The sequence below is a fragment of the Tiliqua scincoides genome, chromosome 2 (assembly GCF_035046505.1).
Source record: "Tiliqua scincoides isolate rTilSci1 chromosome 2, rTilSci1.hap2, whole genome shotgun sequence".
NCBI lineage: Eukaryota > Metazoa > Chordata > Lepidosauria > Squamata > Scincidae > Tiliqua > Tiliqua scincoides.
The window spans coordinates 211235938-211255799 of NC_089822.1; the positions used below are offsets into that span (position 1 = coordinate 211235938).

Genomic DNA, 19862 nt, shown 5'->3' on the forward strand with positions numbered 1-19862 from the left:
GTAAAATGTTTTACTGATGTCTTCCTGTCTCTCCATTCACTTTCTTGGAATTAAGTGTCATTCAAATTTCTTAGGGAAAATGATTTTAGCTGCTATTATGTTTTAGTTGTTAACAATATAAATATCTGTGTGGCTTTTAAAACAGGTACACAGCTAAGATATCCATGTCTTGTTCCAGGATACGTTTACAGAGCCTAATGGTAGCTTGTTTTAACCATATTCCATACTATAAATAGTAGGAACCCTCTTCCTTGTGCATGAAGTTCAAGAGTCTTTTTTGTCTAAAAACATATCTCATGATATGAAACTGGTCAAAGGGTTAGCTACGCATTTAAAATGTTGCTGATGAATGTACTTAAAGACAAATCAAGTTTTCATTACTATGTTCTATTTGTGTGTGGTACTACAGGCTATATCTCATAAATTCTCCAGTAGTAAGAGCAGAAAACTTAAGGTTTAAAGAAGAAGGCGTAAGAGATGTGCTGAAGGATGTTTTCCTGCCATGGTACAATGCATATCGGTTCTTCATTCAGAACGTTGTCATTCTGCAACTTAAGGTATAAGGTTTTGAGATGATGCACTTTTCTAGACATTAAGTATATTAATAATTTATTAATGATTTCAAGTTACAAAGCATGCCATCTATTGAGGTATTTTCAGTGATTTTATTCTTCCCTTTGGACAGAAGAGAATCTCATAGCTTCTGTAAATTGGGCCAGCGTAACTTTTAAATTTGGAGATTTGCTCTCCATCATTCTCTCTTCCTTTATTTATTGGGGCCATTGATATAGCATTTAGAGTGCTGGACTAGGGAGACTGGATTCAGACCCTCACTCAGCCATGAAGCTTTCTTTATGGGCCTTGGTCAACCATTGTGTTCCAGCCTTCCCTCACCCAATTTATTGTTATGAGGATAAAATATGAGATTTCCCCCAACAGCATGAGGAAATCAGTAGTATATAGTCCCTTTGCACAAAATAGAGTAGGGCCAGCAGGTCTCCCCTTCGCAAGTTTGGTATATATAGGCATGTCACGGTATCCGTGGGGATTCTGTTCTGGAACCACCTGTGGATACACGAAATCGTGGCTATTGGGGACGCCCCCCCCATGCCTTTGAGCCTCGTGACGCGAGGGAAGCTGCTCCCTATTTCAAGTATACATTGCAAAGGCCAGCACACATTTTGCTTCTTTAAAGATTACACCAATTCCTGGGTATATTTGGGGTGCCAAATATGGTTTAGGCTTCCTCATGGTGTAGGCTTCCTCATGAGGAAGCTGCTTGAACCATTCACTAAGGAGGCTATACTATATTTCCAAAACTAGACGTGACAGGGCAAAACGGATGCCATTTTTGGAATCGGCACCCCAAATTCATAACAAACCACCATAAAATTTGGGAAAAACTTTTCTGACCCTCACTTTTGTAGGTCTGTGTAAGTTGAACCTGTTTTTGATTTTCTGAATCCATTTCTTCATCTCCCTGTTTTGTGTTACTCTCTCTCCTCATCTGCATTTTTATAGTTGTTAAAGTTATACAGATAGTGGGCTTTTCTAGGAGCAAGACTTTGTTTGAATTACCCAGGCTTAGGGTCTTGCTGGACTTTTGGCTATGGAAATTTTTGCTTCAGGCCTTACTATCTGTATTTGGTTGGAGATTATACATCATTGCTCCTGGTAGTTTCAGTATTCTAGGTAGCATTCTAGTCCTTTGACAAAGCCTTCATTCCAAAGGATGAAATGTTAGGAATAACTAAACTCAAGGAATGTGGTCTTAAAGCCGGTAGGAAGGCTCTTGCTTTAGGTCACAATTCTGACCCCAAAAGCTTCGGTTCCTATGTTAGTCACTATCTAGTTTGATAGTGTTGTTGCATGCTTAAAGGTAAACAGTCTTAAACAGCAAGTGGCAGTATATCTCCTTTTCAAGGCAACTTGGCAACCTGGTGAAAAATGCCTGAGTTGGTGATGAAAATTTTGAATACTTCTCAGTCAGTACTTAAATTCTAACCTTGTTTCTCAACAACTCTTGCAATTGGTTCAAATAGCTATTGAAGGGAGAATGTCGCATGTAGATTCTTGGGTAAGAAAACGTGGCTTTATAAAAAGATACATTATGTTAGTGGATTAAGCTATACTTCCAATGGGAGATTGATAACTTGAAGAACCTATAATTATTCACCTCTCATTACACTAGCTTTTCAAATCACTTTGGAGACTTTGCTGCCTTCGTTGCTTCTAATAGCAGACTTCAGCATATAATGATGGAAATTGGTTTACATTTTTAGCAGTCACCTTTAGAAGGAGAATTTCAGAGCCTCATAATTAATCAGCTATTTCTGGGAGTCCCCAGACAATGTTCATAATACAGTTCTTTATATTGCCCTAAAATTTTGTTTTCCATTTAAAAAAATGGAATTGTACTTTGCTGCTGATGCTGGGTTCTTGCATTCCTGTTCCATCTTACATATTGAGTAGAGTTATGCCTGAAAGATACATTTACTTTACTGAGTTGTTTTGCAATTTCAAAAATAAAACTATTTTTCGGAATTGTTAATAGAAATGTGGCTCGGCATTATTTAAAGGAGAGTATGCAACTGTATATCTAGTCTGGACGTTAGTGAGGCATGGAAGAGCTTACTGTCATTTAGGGATTGCCATATGAAAAGGGCTTGGACACATTAATTGGTCCAGAGTGCAGCTGCTAGAATATTGATTAGGAAGAAGCACAAACATTTTACCCCAGTCATCTTCCCAGCTTACCAGTTTGTTTCTGAGTCCAGTTCAGAGTTCTGGTTCTAACCTTCAAGACTCTTAAGTCTATCAGGACTTGAGTTCCAGAGACTTAAGAAGCATCTCCAATCATATATTCTTACCTGAACACTTAGATGGACTTTAGAAGCTCTTCTCCACTTTTCACTCTGCTGTCAGAGGTGTGGTTTTTGAGATGGGGCTTTCTAGGTTGTGATGTCACAGCTATGGAATGCTGTCCCACTGGAAGCCTGTCCAATTGATTACTCTTCACCTTACACTGCACTGTAAAGGACATTCCCATAGAGCGGGGGAAAGGTCTCTTTGATGGTGGTCCTTTTGGCTGTTAAGTGATCTGCTGTGTTATACTTTGTATAACTTTGATCTGTTTTTAGTGCTTGACTGTGTGTTGGCCTACTTAGAGAGCTGCCCCCTCCAAACAAATAAAAAACAAAAAACAATATATAGCATTTGACAATGTAAAAGACAAACAGTGAATCCAAGCATCCTGGCAAATGTGTCTTAAGTTGCATTCAGCCTTTTAAGCTAATGTTGAGATTGCAGTCCTCTAAACAATTTACATAATGTTACTGTGTACTGTAGGACTGAAGCAAAGTGCTTTGTACTGCTGCTAATGGGAGCAAAGTCCAAATGAGAATTTTGAAAGCAGTTATTTTTGAGGAAAGCACTTTTCAAACTGTCCAAGCTTATTAAAGCAACTGAAGCTAGTGCTGTATGATACTACCTTGCTTGCCAAGCAATTTGAACTGGTTGTACTCTATTCAAAGCTGCCCTCTCATTCCATGTACTGTGATAGTAAAGCCATTTTAAGATGAAGAGCCTTTAGAATGGCATTCCACTTTAGATTGGGTTTGGTGATGCTGGTAACCTTTTTCTTCACAGAACCAGAATAACTGCAAATATCCTGTATTTGCATATATGAGAATATATGTTGTGAATAATGTTTGCAACTGCCTCCTTGAACAATTAAGGAATATCAGGAGCCTGAAGTTCTGGCTTCAGTTACCTTGTTACATGATAAGATTCAAATATGCCTGCAGCCCACCAATTCTATTGGAAACGTTCAGTGTTAATGCATTTTGGCTAAAGTTAGGTAGACACCAAAGAGAATCTTCCTTGATCAATCAGATTATAATGCTCTATCATTTTCCCTACCCATATTCACAGGACGATGGAAAGGAATTCCTTTATAATGAGAACACAGTTAAAGAAAGTGACAACATCATGGATAAATGGATTATTTCCTTCACTCAGTCGCTCATTCAGTTCTTCAAAACAGAAATGGCAGGTGTGTGTACTTAAAGTTTAGGAGTGTTTGTTCATTTGGTGAATTTTCCCCAGAATTCAAGTAGTGATTTTTATCTAATATATTTAAGTAGCTATGCTGATTGCCTGACATACCTGTGTGTGTGTTTAGGTTGACATATATTTTGATCCAACAAGATTCTCAAGGTTGATCATAATATAAGTAAAAGTCTAATACAGTTGTGTGTCGCTTAGCAGTGTTTTGACCAGTGACAGTCCGCGTATGCAACGGCTGCTGCTGGTCCCTGTTCACTATCCCAAGCCTCCAGTGCTGTGGGGAGCCATGCTCCCCTTTCCTTCAGAGGCTTTTCTGAGCCTCACAGAGGCAGCATGCATTTATGCACTGTCTCTGCGAGGCTCAGAATGGTTGTTTTGGGTGAAAAAACATGACTTCTGATTTCCCAGAAAACCAGAAGTTGTGTCTTTTTGCTTGAAACTGGTGTTCTGAGTCTCGCAGACTCAGCACGCAGATGCATGCTGCCTCTGTGAGGCTCAGAAAAGCATCTGGAGGGAAGGGAAGCTCTGCTCCCCTCATCTTTTGGTGGCTTTGCATAACATCAAGCCTTGCTTGATGACAGGGATGCCAATCTGCTACCTTGCCCTTAAGCAACGCACAACTGTACTAAAATAATGTAAAACACATAATAGAATAGCAATGCAAAAGCATAACACAGACACCAAAAATCCTGCACCACAATGTGACCTTTACTGGGTTTCTACAACTTAGGGCACAATCCTAACCCGTTATGTCAGTGCTTTCCAGCACAGGCATAGCGGTGCCAATGGAACATGTGCTGCATCCTGCAATTGGGTGACGCTCACGGGGGCCTCCTCAAAGTAAGGGAATGTTTGTTCCCTTACCTCAGAGCTGCATTGCCCTTATGTCAAAGCCCTTATGTCAAAGCTGGAAAGCACTGACATAAGGGGTTAGGATTGTGCCCTTAGTAATATTTATTTGTAGTTTAGCAATATTTTCAATCTGTAGTTATCTGTGACTGATTCAGTGTAGATGTAACCATGGTTTGCAATGTCAAGACACCTTCAGAAGCATGTGTTCCTGTCTCTCTTCTTCTACTCTCTGTGGTGCAGATTTTCCTTTCCTTTCCAACTTTAACCATGGTTAAACATCAGATGGGCACCATTGCCAGCTATAGTTAATGCCAATGGGAGTTCCATTCTTAACATTAGTGTGAAACTAGGTTTTGTAATACAACCACTGATTAAGAGGGAGGGAGAGAACGTTCACAGTTAAATCCAATCTGTTTCCATAGTGATGTATGTCAACCTTTTTCAGTGTAATTAAAAGAATTATATCAGCTTTTACCTGATTCTTAAATCTTCAGGGTTTTAAGTAAGAAAAATAGATGGAAGTCAAAAGACTCTTATAATGTGCTGTCTTTTCACATTTAGCCTACAGACTCTACACTGTGGTTCCTCGGCTAGTTAAGTTTGTAGACATTCTCACCAACTGGTATGTCAGAATGAATCGCAGGAGGTTAAAGGTAGGTAGTTACTCCCACTGCTATTATTATCCTGGAGAATTGGAAGTGATTAAATACCCTGGGTCCCTTTCAGGGAGAAGGGCGGGATACAAATAAAGTTTATTATTATTATTATTATTATTATTATTATTATTATTATTATTATTATTATTAGTTGCTCCTGAATTCAAATAAGTTGGATGTTCTTGGTCATTCAGTATCATTTTGTGTGAGAGTGTAAAATCATACCTTGAAGTAAAATGAAATTAATGGTAGGTTATCTCTCTTACTTCTATGAATATGTCTTGTGTAGGGTGAAAATGGAACGGATGACTGCATTATGGCCTTGGAAACCTTATTCAGCGTCCTCTACTCCATGTGTAGACTTATGGTAAGAATGTACTTTTAAAAATACTTTTAGCATACTTTGAGCAGTCCCATTCATTCTCCTATAAGATTATGTACACAAGCTTACTGTTTTAAATCTCATATCTGTGATTCTGTGGTAACAGGAAATCCTATGTGTGGTAATCGGGGCAGATACCAGCATCCTGAGAATTTTGGCTTTTTTTTTTTTTAAAAGGCATGTTTCTAACCTTTATAGTTATAATGTAAAGTTACACTTGAATGTGTTTGAGCAATGTCTGGTAAAATGGCAGAAGCTGGATAGGTGGTTAAAAATATTTCCTGTGGTTCAGCAAACAAGATACTGTTTGACTTGGAGAAACCCACATCACTAAAAAGGCTGGAGACAGATTCACTGGCAGTGGCCTCCTAATGCAGGACCTTTCACCTTTTTTTTGTATCACTTTTTTTGCAAGTGGCATCACCTGCCACTAGAGAAAGCGTCTGTACACATGAGTAGACTGTTTGTCCCCACAGTTGGAGCTTTAGCCTGCATTTTCCTTCCCCAAACCACATCTCTTTTGCCAGGCAGCTGCACAGTCACACCTTGCTCACTGGGGTACCACCTACTGGACCAATGGAATCCTGCCAGCTGGGGCATTGCCACATGTTTACCATGGTAATGCTGCCAAATTCCACTTGTCATACTGTGAAATATCACTGGTTGAAAAGCACTGTCTTAATGTTTATCCCCTATGTGTGTTTTGTATCTAGGATATGGATATCCTACTTTTGCATAGTGCTGTTAGTAGTGCCTGTCATCCAAATTGTTTGACTATGTCCACATCCTCTTAGCTTGAGTAAAGTTACAGCACCTGGTGTTTGTAACTGTTCAGTGAGGACACTTTGTCTCTCATAGAGAAGCGTGTCCATTAAGTTCCAGCAGGACTCAGGGAATGAAGAAAATAAGTTATTGCCTAGGAACTCCCTTTTAATGTAGTAGAAGGTATGTGTGCAAAATACTTCTATTAGCGAGATTTATAACACTGCTTTTTGGGCCTCCCCTTTTGGGGGGTAAGGAAATGCTAAGATTCTAGACAATAGTCCTATGTCCTTTCATGTTTGGTCTGCAGAGCTATCTGGATCGCTTAAAGACATTTTTTTAACCCTTTCTTTCCTCATCCCTTAGAGTGGGGTTTCTCTTTATTGAACGCCTGTTCACAGAGAGATCAGAATTCATCAAGTAGGAGACACCTTTTTCTTGCAAATATGCAGACAACATACTCAATACAAGTGGTATTAAATCTTGTAATTTGGCTATTTTGATTCCCCAAGCAGTGATGTAAACCCTGAGATGTAATTGTTCAACTGGAAACAATTTTCTGATTAAATTCTACATCAAGAATACTTGTAAAATGTTTTTGTGACAAAATATGAAGGAAAGCTTCAATTTTAGATGCAATCCAATAATGTGGTCCTTAACTGTTTAGCAGAAGTATTTGACCACTAAAATTGAGTGTTGGGAGAGTTAGAACAGACAAAAGAAAATATTTCTTTACTCAGCGTGTGGTTGGTCTGTGGAACTCTTTGCCACAGGATGTGGTGATGGCGACTGGCCTGGACGCCTTTAAAAGGGGATTGGACAAGTTTCTGGAGGAAAAATCCATTACGGGGTACAAGCCATGATGTGTATGCGCAACCTCCTGGTTTTAGAAATGGGTTATGTCAGAAATGGGTTATGTCAGAATGCCAGATGCAAGGGAGGGCACCAGGATGCAGGTCTCTTGTTATCTGGTGGGGCATTTGGTGGGCCACTGTGAGATAGAGGAAGCTGGACTAGATGGGCCTATGGCCTGATCCAGTGGGGCTGTTCTTGTGTTCTTATGACTGCCTGAAAATATGGAGCATGCATCTGAGAAATAGGATAATGAGGAACTGTCATTTCAGGCACCTTATACTCCATTTATCACGGAACTGATGTACCAGAATCTGAAGACTCTTGTTGATCCAGCTTGCATTCAGGAGAAGAACACTGACAGCATTCACTACCTCATGCTTCCTCAAATTCGGTGAGGAACTCTGGTTGCAATGGATGGTCATGCAGACCCGTTTTGCACTTTGTTATATATTTGCGGGTTGTATTTTGTTCGTAATGGATGGATGGAACTACCTAGACTAAAGGCAGCAGTGCTGCAGGAAATGGTGGAACATGTCAGCACTCTGGATAAGATTGCTCTTAGTTTTTGAATGTGTTGGACACAAAAGGAGGTCAAAACTGCTTTCCCTCTATAACCTACACGTGGGATACTTTCCTTTCCCCTCTTGCCTGTTCAGATTTTTGTTTCTGATAACTCTGTCATGTCCCTTTTTATTATGTTTTGCCTATAATACCAAATACTATGCCTTTGAGTTTGGATACACTTCCAGCTTTGTTCTAAAACTTCTCTAGAATGTGGTGCTGTATAACTGCAGTTTTTCATGGCTTCCTAAATGCACAACTTGATGTTGAATTATAGACTAAAATGTGTGTACAGTGTATTTTGCTGCTACAGAAAACCAGCCCAAATGGAGGACCATGAGAGAGAGAGGCATGCCCCAATATCAACAGGGGTTCCATTCTCCAACCCCCAGCGGATAACTGAAACTGTGGATACCGGGATGCCCTCTGACCTCTGGAGACGAGGGGAGCTGTGCTTCCTTTGCCTCCAGAGGTTCTTCTGAGCCCCGCAGAGGCCACACATGTGCACCCACAGTCTCTGCAGGCCTCAGAATGGCCATTTAGGGCAAAAAAAAGTCAGCTCCTAAACTGGAAGTGACTTTTTTGTGACTTCTGAGGCCCATAGAGGCCACGGGCACGTGTGCGGACTCTGTGGGGCTCAGAAGAGCTTTCAGGGGATGAGGAGAACATAGCTTCCCTCATGCCTGGGGGATACGGGGGCCCTGCATCTGTGGATAAGTGAATTTGGGGATACAGGATTAATGAATATGGCCCTTGTAGTGTTTTACAAGCGTGTAGTGGGCAAGTAATACGAAAGGTCAAGTCCACAATTAATTTAAATGGAATAATGTAGATTAAATGAGGATTTTAAAAAATTGCATGCTGAAGGTTAGTTGTGTTTTTTCCAGTGCTTGGCCCAATATAGGCAAAGTTCAAAATATATATTTTACGTTTTGAATCTAGGGAGGATCTGATTGATAACAATATAGAAAGTGCTGTTTCCCGAATGCAATCTGTTATTGAGCTTGGACGGGTAATCAGAGATAGGAAAACTATTCCAGTAAAGGTAAGATATTCTTTAATTTCTTTTATTTCAATATCCCATAAGCACACATTGGTTCTATCTAAAGATGCCATAAGTAAATCAATGTTCCACTAATTTTGGAAAGCCAAGATTCATATTTTGCTGTAGATTTATTTTTTCTTTTTCCAGACTAATGCTGAATTTTATTTCAGTATCCACTGAAAGAGGTAGTGATCATCCATCAAGATCCTCATGTGCTGGAAGAGATCAGGTCCTTGGAAAAGTACATACTTGAGGTAAGAAGAAAAGAATAGAATACACTGCTAATATTTGATTCAAGAATCTCATATGTATTTGAATACAGGTTGATGCCTTTCTATAAATGTGGCAAATCAAAGTGCAAGAGCTCTGGGCACATAAGTCTGCGCAGGAGAGTGGCATTTTTTGGACTTTGAGCTCCAGTACAGTTATGCCCCTGTATCCATGGGGGTTTCATTCTTGAACTCCCCCCCCATGGATACCTGAATCCGTGAAGCCTACCCCCACTCTCTGGAGGTGTGGGGAGCTCCTCGCCTCTAGCAATGGCCTTCCAAGGCTTCTCCAGGCTTCTCAATGCCGTATAAAGCATTAGAAATGGGGGGGGGGGGGCGAGAAAGTGACTTTTTCTTCTCTATGGCTCAGTCTGAGCCCAGCAGAGGCCATGTACAGATGTCTGTGGCCTCTCCTGGGCTCAGAGGATCTTTTGGATGTGAGGGGAGCAGATCCCATATCTACATTCACTTATCCACGGATCAGGCTCTTGGGGCCTCCCTGACACGTGCCCCATCCGCTTGCCTCCAGGGTGTCATTCCCCTGCCTATAGTGTCCCTGTGTTGAGATCGGGTGCCAGGAGCAGCAGCAGCAGCATGTTGGAACTGTAAGCAGTGACCAGGATGGGGAGGGCTATTCAGCTGCACAGAAGTCTCCAGTTTGGAGGCCATTGTTTTAGCAGGTTTCATTACTTGGGGGACAAAATCTTCAGAGTGGGAGGCAACCTATATCTCTTCAGGTGGGTGCTCTTCTCCCATCCCCTGGAAACAAGTATCAAGAGCGGAAGATAGCATAGCCCAGTTTCTTGGGAAGATATCAGAAAGAGTCCTCCCATCTGCAAGCGAAGTGCCACTCTCAAGTTCAGCTTTGTGCTCATATGGGGCTGGCACCTTAAGCCACCCTGCTGCCAGTTGTATTCTTAACCCTCTGTATTCTGTCTCTTCCTGTGTACATTGAATTCTTCCTTTTCTCTTCCCCCTTTTCCTTTGTCAGTCCTCTCTTCTCCACCCACTCACTGCTTCCAGCCTCTCTTCTGCATTTTTCCTTGCTATCTTCCCTGTCTCTCATCTCTGTCCTCTGTTTCTCCTAACCTTTTCTCTCTTTGTTCTACACATGGTGGTTTTTCCCTAGATTTCCTTTTGAAAAATAGCAACTTTGTGGATTCGACAGGGCTGCTTGTTAAAGGTGTGCTTGTGATGAGAGCATGCACACACTATCACAAGAATTCTCAAAATTGCTGGAAGATTATGGATTTGCTTAAGGCTACTTATAAAAGTAGGGAAAGCAGAATATGATAGAGGGATTTGGGAAATGTTGACTTATATTTTTGAATTTATTTGGCTTATAGGGTAAGAATTTTTCAAGAAACTTTAATATATCTAACCTCTCTGGAGAACTGTTCTTTTACAGGTTTCTTTATTTAATATATAATTTAACTACATTTATCTATTTAGTTCTGCTCTTAAGTTTTAGGATGATTTTGGAATTGCATATATAAGAAATTGCTTTTTTCCACAATGTGGAGATACTTGCAGTGTTTTAAATAAATTATAAAAGGGGGGGATGATTGTAGAGAGAGCACATGTGCCTCTTTGTAACGTCACTGATAAAATGTGAGAGGGCATTTTTTCATATTAAACACTTTTCACTTTTGTATTGACATACTTTGATTCTGAAACCTATTTGTGAAAGCACAATTCATTGTTCTGAATTTTTAAAAAAGTGAATATTATGAATTTCCTAGAAAATAAACAGGATGCCAAGAAAATATGGAAAAATGTTTTTTTCTGTAGTAAATTGCTTTCAACCAAGCATTACTTTAAAGTGCTGATTGTGAACTATTGCTCTTTTTAGGAAACTGAGCCAGTTCAGATCTTTATGCTATTTAGAGTGTTGCCTGCCAGACAGAGTGACCCTTTGTGTGGTTCTGTGTATTGGATTCTTATAGCTCAATGACTCATAAAAGTCATAGATAGTTTTATAATATTGTGTGCACATTAGTTTGGCCAGACAGAAGGTCTCCTAGGCTTCCTAAGAGCAATGGCATCACAGTAGAGTTATATTAGAGCAACTTTCAAATGCAAAATAGGGATGGTAGTTCATTTTGTTGACCTTATTGTGAGGATGTGTGTGACTGTGAATAATGTTCAACTTTTCAGAAGGCAGAATTAAATCGTAGCAAATTCATAGTGACAGAATGTTGACAAGAGTAGTGGCTTTCAGGTGATAGTTTAAATTGGGGCAAGGGAAATCAGACTTGATAGCAGCAGTGTGAAGAGGACATGCTAAGGACACGGGCTGAAAGGAATTGGGTGACTGCTTTGACTGTAAGTAGTTGTGTGGAATGAGGGAGCATGGAATGAAGAAATTTTGAGTTGGGTAGGATTGAGATCTTTAGAAGTAAAAAACTCAGGAGTGAGAATAAATAAGAGTGTTGTAACAATTTGCAAGATGTTGCAAAGGGAACATTGAGGATGTTTTAAGTTCCATATAGCCCAACTTTCAGAGCCCACTCATGACCACCTTTTCTCTCTTTCTGCCCCTAAACTACCTGGAAGTCAGGGGCGGTGGGTGGGATTGGTGGTGGGTCCCCAGTGTCATAGTTCTCATTTATTAATTTATTAGTGTTGTGTCATGAAAAAGGTTGAAAACCACTGCTATAGAAAATGGGTGAAGTTGTGTGACTACACTCTTGAGTATTGGGGATAGCAAAGTATTTTTGTATAAACTGAATCAATTGTATGAGAACTTCAAACACCTGCAAACCAATGTAGTTGGGAGCTACATTTTGTCTGTCTTGTTTTTGTTAATTATTTTTGCATTTTAGCATGGAAAACAAGTTGTTTGCTGATTTGATAATCCTTACTGGAATGATTTTTTTTTGTTTTTTGGAACTTTTATTTTTTTGGAACTTTTTTCTTCTATTTTTGTAAATATTCAGGAACTTAATGTCCGCCAAGTGACACTGTCAACCGATAAAGATAAATATGGAATCCGCCTGAGAGCTGAACCTGATCACATGGTGCTTGGGAAGCGGCTGAAAGGTGCTTTTAAATCTGCTATGGCTGCTATCAAAGAGCTGACGAGTGAGCAGTTGGAAAAGTTCCAGAAGACTGGTCAGTGTGCATTTTTTGTGAGGAAAACTTGATAGGATTGACCTTTCAAAGCAAAAGAATGTCATGATGAACTGTGTAAAGCAATCCATTTACTACTTTAACATATTTTATAAGCTAATAACAAATTGCAAAGCATGTAAACATTTTTTCTTTAGTATACTGGCAGTTGTTTATAGCTTCTATGAACATATTGGAGAATAATTGCAAAGAGAGGGAAACTTAATTCTTTAATACCAGGAAATGTTCAGAGACGTTCTTGGTTGGTTAATTCTTAGTGATTGGAGAATTACATCTTGAAAAGAACCCTGAATGTCATGTGCAGAAAATGTGTTTAAGTGTCATCCTCATGCATTTAGCATTCTGTACAATGCTTACCTGGGAGTTGGACCCACTGAAATCAGTTAGGCTTGATTCTGAGTAGACATGCTTAGGATTGCGTTATTAGTTCAAATAACATTTTTCCTTATATGAAATGTTTTTTTCTTAATAGTCTGCCAGAGGCTGGAAGAGAAATGAAATTTATGAAACAATGTAGTGGCAGGGAAACTCCTGTGCCCACAGCTCAATTCAGAATAGGATCCATTTTTTTGAGTATTACTTTTCAAGTACTGCTGTACTCCCAATATGTAGTGGGGCATAGATACAAGCCAAAACCTAGTGTTACACATTTGGATATTAATACGTAAAATTGCTTTATTCTGCACTGGTTAGACCTCTTTTAGATCAGTATTCTTTCCTGCGAACCAGTACAATAATATATATCTTTCCCCATAAATGCCTCATAATAAAATATAAAAATGGCACTAAATACAAGTAAATACAGTATAAATTAATAATTGTAAATATTATGATTGCAAAGTATGCCAGTAAGGTAACTAATATTAAATTGCCTATTTGTCAATTATTGTCAAACTTGACTTCCTGGTTTACTTTGCAATACACCCGCAAATGCATATTGGCCTTGTGACCCATTGAAAAGCATCTCATGACACAGTGCTGAATTGTGACCCCTACTTTGAAGAACACTGCTTTAGAGTTTTGCATTGGTTCAAAGAGGAAGCTGATGAACTTGAAAACATATGGAAGATAAAACTTCGTAAAGAGAGAAGGTGAAAGTATTATAGGAGGAAAAACTGGAGAAATAAGCTAAACATAAACCACAGAGGCACACTTGTGAATCCTGTCTTTTTAATGAAAGATAAAAGCAATGAAGTTAGGTTAATATTTGAATGTTAAGTGACTACAGATTGGTCAAAACTAGGAATAGCTTGATTAATATAGATAATTGTCTGGTTTAAATCAATTAGGGACCATTGTTGTCGAAGGACACGAACTGCATGAAGAAGATCTCCGTCTAATGTACACCTTTAACCAGACAGTAGGAGGATCTGCCCAGTTTGAAGCCCACTCCGATTCTCAGGTATCTAATGCTGTACCCAGTGGTGCTGATGGGGTGGAATTACGAAATAATAGAGCTGTTGACATTGGTTACTATGAATCTGTCTCAAACCTCCCACTTCTAAGCAAGGTAATCATGCAAGTGGTAGTTTCCCAAATCCTGAGGGTCCTGGCTGAAACAGATTTTCTGGATCCTTTTGAATTTGGCTTTGAGTTGGGCTTTGGGACGTAGATAGCCTTGGTCACCTTAGTGGATGAACTGTGCCTGAGGAGTGCACAGAGGGATTGTGACCTTCTTTGTCCTACTGTACCTCTCAGTAGCTGATGCCACTAAAGATCATGGTATCTTTCTGGGTCAGTTGGCTTGCTTGGGGGGCATGGTTTTATGGTGGTTCTTATGGTGGCTCCTTCTTGGCTGACAGATTCTAGAAGGTGAGGCTGAAGTATGCTGGTTGGGAATCTGGGCTTTTGAAGTGAGAAGTGCCACAAAATAGAAATTTTGTTCCCTTTGCTATTTGGCATTTAACAAGGTGGAATAAAATCTGGGCAGAATGATCTCTTGGTCTAGCAATCCACAATCCAGATACCGGGCTGTTTACCTGTTCTGAATGGTGATGCATTCCCTTTGTACGAGCAGGTTCACAGCTTGGGAGTCCTCCTGGGTTCACAGTTGAGTCTGAGTTTGAACCTGGCCACAGTGATCTGTGCCCTGATGACATGGAGACTTGATTCCTGCAACAAACTCTTCATAGGGCTTTCCTTGAAGACTGCCTGGAAACAATGAGTGCAGAATGCGCTAATTAACTCCTGCTAATTTGGCAAAGAGGCACCTTTTAAAATGGTGCCTGGAGAGAGAAAATGTGCCTCTTCACCTCAGCATGGTCTCTTTCCCAGTGACTATTGCAAGTGTCTCTTCTGCATCTTTTTTGGATTGTGGGCCCTTAGGGGACTGGACACCCTTAATTTTGCTATGTAAACTGTTTTGTGATCTACTGTTGAAAATGGTATTTAAATATTCTTAATAGTAAAAATGCAGCGGCCCTTGTGGTTATTGGGTTGGTAGTTAGACTGTAGAGTTTGGATCTCTGCTGCAGCGGCTGCACGTTTGTTTCTGAGCACAAACCGGGGTGCTAGTGCTGACTTCTTAAGAAACCTTTACAGCTTGGGATCAGGGTATTCAAGGGGCCATCTTCTTCCATGCACTCAGTCCCAGCCCCTGAGGTTTTCTGAAGTGGCTTCCTGCATATGCCATCCTTAACTGAGATTGTGGGAGCGGTGGCAAGATGTAGGGCCTTTTTTGCAGTGGCACCCCAATTCTGGAATCGTCTCCCTTTTGATTTGAAAATGGCACCCACCATGGCAGTCTTCTAGTGGGACCCAAAGGCCTTTCTTTTTCAGATGGCGTTTTGATGTAGTGCAGTATGTTTTTGATATTGGTTTGCACAGTTGGCTTACTGATAGTTTTATTGTTCTGAATTGTTCTTATACTTCTGCTTGATTGATGTTTTATCGTCTTTGCTGTTGTATTTTTTAATTTTTTAAAACATCTGACTTGATGTTTTAATTTTTATGCATTTTTAATTTTTATGATATTTTATGTTACTTACTCAATTGTATTTTGCAGTTTTTTGTAAGCTACCTTGTGCACCCCTTGCTGAGAGAAAAGGCAGGGTAAAAATTGATTAGAAAAATAAGTTCTCTCTTAAACAACTGTGGCATAGAACCTGTTTTGGAGTATTTGCACGATGTGGGTAAAAGTAATTACCAATATCTACATAATTGCTTTGGCTGATATGAGAAGTATGTATTAAATATTAAGTATGTATGAATTTTTGGTTGAAACAGCTGTTGTCTATTCCAAAATGGAAATGAATAGGATTTTGAAATGTGATAATGACGGAGTATTTATTAAGAGGAGACATGGCTTGTGGATGGAGAATGAATGAAAACTTGGGGCTGGGGACAAACAGGGACAGGAAGGATCCTGCCCTTCCAATAGAAGTGATCAAAGCTGGGAGATGGAGCTGTGTGAGCAATACTGTTACTAATGACTCAGCTGGATAGAAGTTTTTTCAACTCTCAGCAGTATCCTGCTCACATACCTGTTGTGTCCCCCCCCCATCCCCAAATTTCAAGTACAGCAGGTGTTTTGCTGTTCCTGGTCCTGCATCTCTCTTCCTCAGGCCAGTGATTCCCAAAGATGGTGAAATGGGCTTCTTGCAAGACTTAGGAGCCAACGTGGTCTTTAGCTTCTCCCTATCTGGGTCCATTATCCATTACTATCCATTACTTGTCTCACTGTGTAAAAGGATGGTGATGAAGCATGGGGTGCCCTCAGTCTGCTCCATGGCACTGGAAAAGACTGAGTGCTATCTGGTTGCTGTGGAGTTAAAATAAGCACATGGCCATGTCTGGAACCAATAAAGCTTGTCTCTAGCAGCATATTGTAACAGAGCAGAGTAAGGAGTATGTTCAGCAGTAGACATGACTTGTGAAATAAATTATTCTTGGAAATCAAATTAAATTTACACTGTTAGCAATTCTATGTGTATTTTCTAAATCCAACTCTGTTCAGTGAGTTTATTCCCAGGTAAGTGTGCAAGGATGTGCAGCACAGAGCGCTGTATGTTTACTACAGATGTTCTATTTGTTTTTCCTTCAAGGTGTTGGTTCTCCTAGATGTTACACCTGATCAATCCATGGTTGATGAAGGTGTTGCGCGTGAAGTAATAAATCGCATCCAAAAACTACGAAAGAAGGTCAGTAAACAGAGCAGTTGAACTTTTTTGCTACCTTCAAACCCACCCCACTCCCTGTGTGGTCATATCATCCTCTGTCAAAATCACTATCATCAAAGCTGCCAATGAAACTAGACGTTTGGGTCATAGCTGTGCTTCTGGCACGTTCAAGGGTATCAGCATTTACAGGAAGATCTTTGACTCTTCCTTGGAACATCAGGCCTGCTCCATGCTACACAAAAATCTGCTTGGAGAAGTCAGCAAAAAATTACAAACCTGGCAAGTCACTTTTGAACTTGAACAAACAGTGTTTGCTTTTCTTGTATTCATTCTTACTTTACTTTAAAGTTGCTATATCCAAATTTAAATGGCAAACTATAAGTGTAATGGGTCCCTTTGGTCATGAATGACTTTGGTATCAAATTGCAGGGATTATCTGCAATAAATGCCAAAATAGGGGTCTGATGCTATTTCCATATTTGTTGTGGGGAAACAACTATTTAAATGCACATGTATCAAGTGCCTATATTGCTGTTTTCAACTCTGTTGCTTGTACCTGAATTCAAAAAGGAACATATGAATCTGTTAGATGTTGAGGCTTAGAGGGATTTGTTAAAATAGAATCAAGGTATTCTGTGGTTGTGTAATACTACTGATCTCCAGTCCAGTTGTCCTGAAACTAGTTGGTAAGAGCAACCATGAAATTGGCACCTGACAGATATTATACTGGGAGCTTGTTCTTAGACCGCAGGAGCTTGCACTTTGCCTGAGATGGAGTTTGCTTCTTGCCTTATGATAATGGGTTTTTGTTTTGTGTTTTCCTTGTAAATTCATATAAAGGTCTTGCCAAATCAGCTATAGCATTGCAAGAAATAAAATCGTCAAGCAGATCATAACAGCCTGGTTCTGAAGACACAGGACAAATCAATATTTTAGACATAATAGGAAAGAACTGAGGGAAAAGTCATGAGGGTACATAGAGTGTAGATGGAGAACAGATGGCTTTATAAGGAGAATAGAAAAGAGAATCAAAATTGAGCATGACATAGGTAATTGTGTGTGAAGATGACTTTGTTATAAGAAAAAAATACCTATAAATGAATTTCAGTGCTTAGTATAAAATAACCACAAACTCATCTAGACCAGAATTCCATTTAATATTGTTAAAATCTTTAATTGAGGAATAATTTTTGTTAATAATGTTAGCGTAATGGAGGTATTTTTGCCTATAAAAAGACTTGTAGCACATTGCAGAACATATTTATTTTTTGTGGTTTGGATAACATATGTTAATGTTTTCTAGATCATCATTGCACTTTAACTGAGAAAAGTGCCTTGTGATAAGATATACAATTTGATTTCTTCTAAGTCCATGATTTTTAAAATAATTGAGCTTACCTCTGTAAAATGACCAACCGTCTTACAAAGGGGCAAGTACAATTTTAAACATCATGGACTTAGAAAGTTTCTTGTGATAATAATCTTTGTTCGTTTGTTTTGATAATAACCATTATATGTATTACTTTTTGGTTATATAAGTTGTTTACAGATGATCTTTGATACTTAGCAGAGTTACTGATTTTATTACAGCGCAATCTAGTTCCTACAGATGAAATTACAGTATATTACCGAGCACATCCAGAAGGTGACTATCTTGATACTGTCATTAAGGAGCATACAGATTTCATTTTTGCGACAATAAAGGCTACCTTGAAGCCATATCCAGTTCCTACCTCAAAAGTAGTGCTTATTCAAGAGAAAACCCAGGTAAGAACAAATACCTCTGACATGCAAGCATAAGCCGACCTCACAAATAAGTCGAGGGCAGGTTTTGAGCCATAAATCACGGAATTTTCTATGGCCCTTGGATAAGTCAGGGGTTAAACTTAGGGGAGTGTCTGACTCAGTGGCATGTGAAGGTCATTTGGCACCCAGGGTCTATAAATTTTTGGCACGTCCCATACAATGAAATAAAAATTAAATATATTCTACAATTAATTCAAATATATTATTAAGAAGTATTAATATACTGTCAATCTCTTGCTATGAAATTTTGCATGCTCTGACCTCGCAATTTATCTCCACTTTTTGACTACTGAAAGAGGGTGAGGTGAAGGAGGACCACTGGAAATAAGGCAAGGATTAGCAGCCATCTAAGCACCTATTCCACCTAAAGGAATTATTCTCTCTCCTGACCCTTTCAAAATTTAATGTATTACTAGTAAGGATCAAGAAAAGACTCAGAGATGATTTTTCAAGCATAAAATTATTCACACACATCCCCGGTGGTTAATGTAGCATCAAAAACCTCTAGGAACAAGTATACAAGAATTTAACTTAAAATATCCATATTATAATAAACAGACAACTAGCAAGGCTGCAAGAACACAACTAATAAAAAGCCAAAGTGTGAAGTACAATAGAGCAAGCCAATAAGATTATTCACACACATAAGAACATAACAGCCCCACTGGATCAGGCCATAGGCCCATCTAGTCCAGCTTCCTGTATCTCACAGCGGCCCACCAAATGCCCCAGGGAGCACACTAGATAACAAGAGACCTCATCCTGGTGCCCTCCCTTGCATCTGGCATTCTGACATAGCCCATTTCTAAAATCAGGAGGTTGCACATGCACATCATGGCTTGTAACCCGTAATGGATTTTTCTTCCAGAAACTTGTCCAATCCCCTTTTAAAGGCGTCCAGGCCAGACGCCATCACCACATCCTGTGGCAAGGAGTTCCACAGACCAACCACACTCTGAGTAAAGAAATATTTTCTTTTGTCTGTTCTAACTCTCCCAACACTCAATTTTAGTGGATGCCCCCTGGTTCTGGTGTTATGTGAGAGTGTAAAGAGCATCTCTCTATCCCCTCTGTCCATCCCCTGCATAATTTGTATGTCTCAATCATGTCCCCCCTGAGGCACCTCTTTTCTAGGCTGAAGAGGCCCAAACGCCGTAGCCTTTCCTCATAAGGAATGTGCCTCTGTCCAGTAATCATCTTAGTCGCTCTCTTTTGCACCTTTTCCATTTCCACTATGTCTTTTTTGAGATGCAGCGACCAGAACTGGACACACAACCCCAAGTGGGGGGTGGGAACCTAAGGGATGGCAGTTAATCCCTTACTTCTCCCCCAGGAGGGTTTCAGTGGCTCCTGCAT

The 19862-nt window shown here is 39.7% G+C and overlaps 1 protein-coding gene across 3 annotated transcripts in view; it reads left to right on the plus strand.

Moving 5' to 3' along the window:
- Nucleotides 1-19862, plus strand: part of IARS1 (isoleucyl-tRNA synthetase 1) — a 130144-nt gene that overhangs the window by 85832 nt on the left and 24450 nt on the right. For all 3 annotated transcript variants that reach the window (XM_066618229.1, XM_066618230.1, XM_066618231.1), the window contains 11 exons: nt 410-557; nt 3934-4054; nt 5482-5573; nt 5866-5943; nt 7845-7966; nt 9079-9181; nt 9352-9435; nt 12390-12564; nt 13872-13984; nt 16626-16721; nt 18291-18467. In XM_066618229.1, the coding sequence (XP_066474326.1) occupies nt 410-557; nt 3934-4054; nt 5482-5573; nt 5866-5943; nt 7845-7966; nt 9079-9181; nt 9352-9435; nt 12390-12564; nt 13872-13984; nt 16626-16721; nt 18291-18467 (1309 nt within the window). The remainder of the gene's footprint in view (nt 1-409; nt 558-3933; nt 4055-5481; nt 5574-5865; nt 5944-7844; nt 7967-9078; nt 9182-9351; nt 9436-12389; nt 12565-13871; nt 13985-16625; nt 16722-18290; nt 18468-19862) is intronic.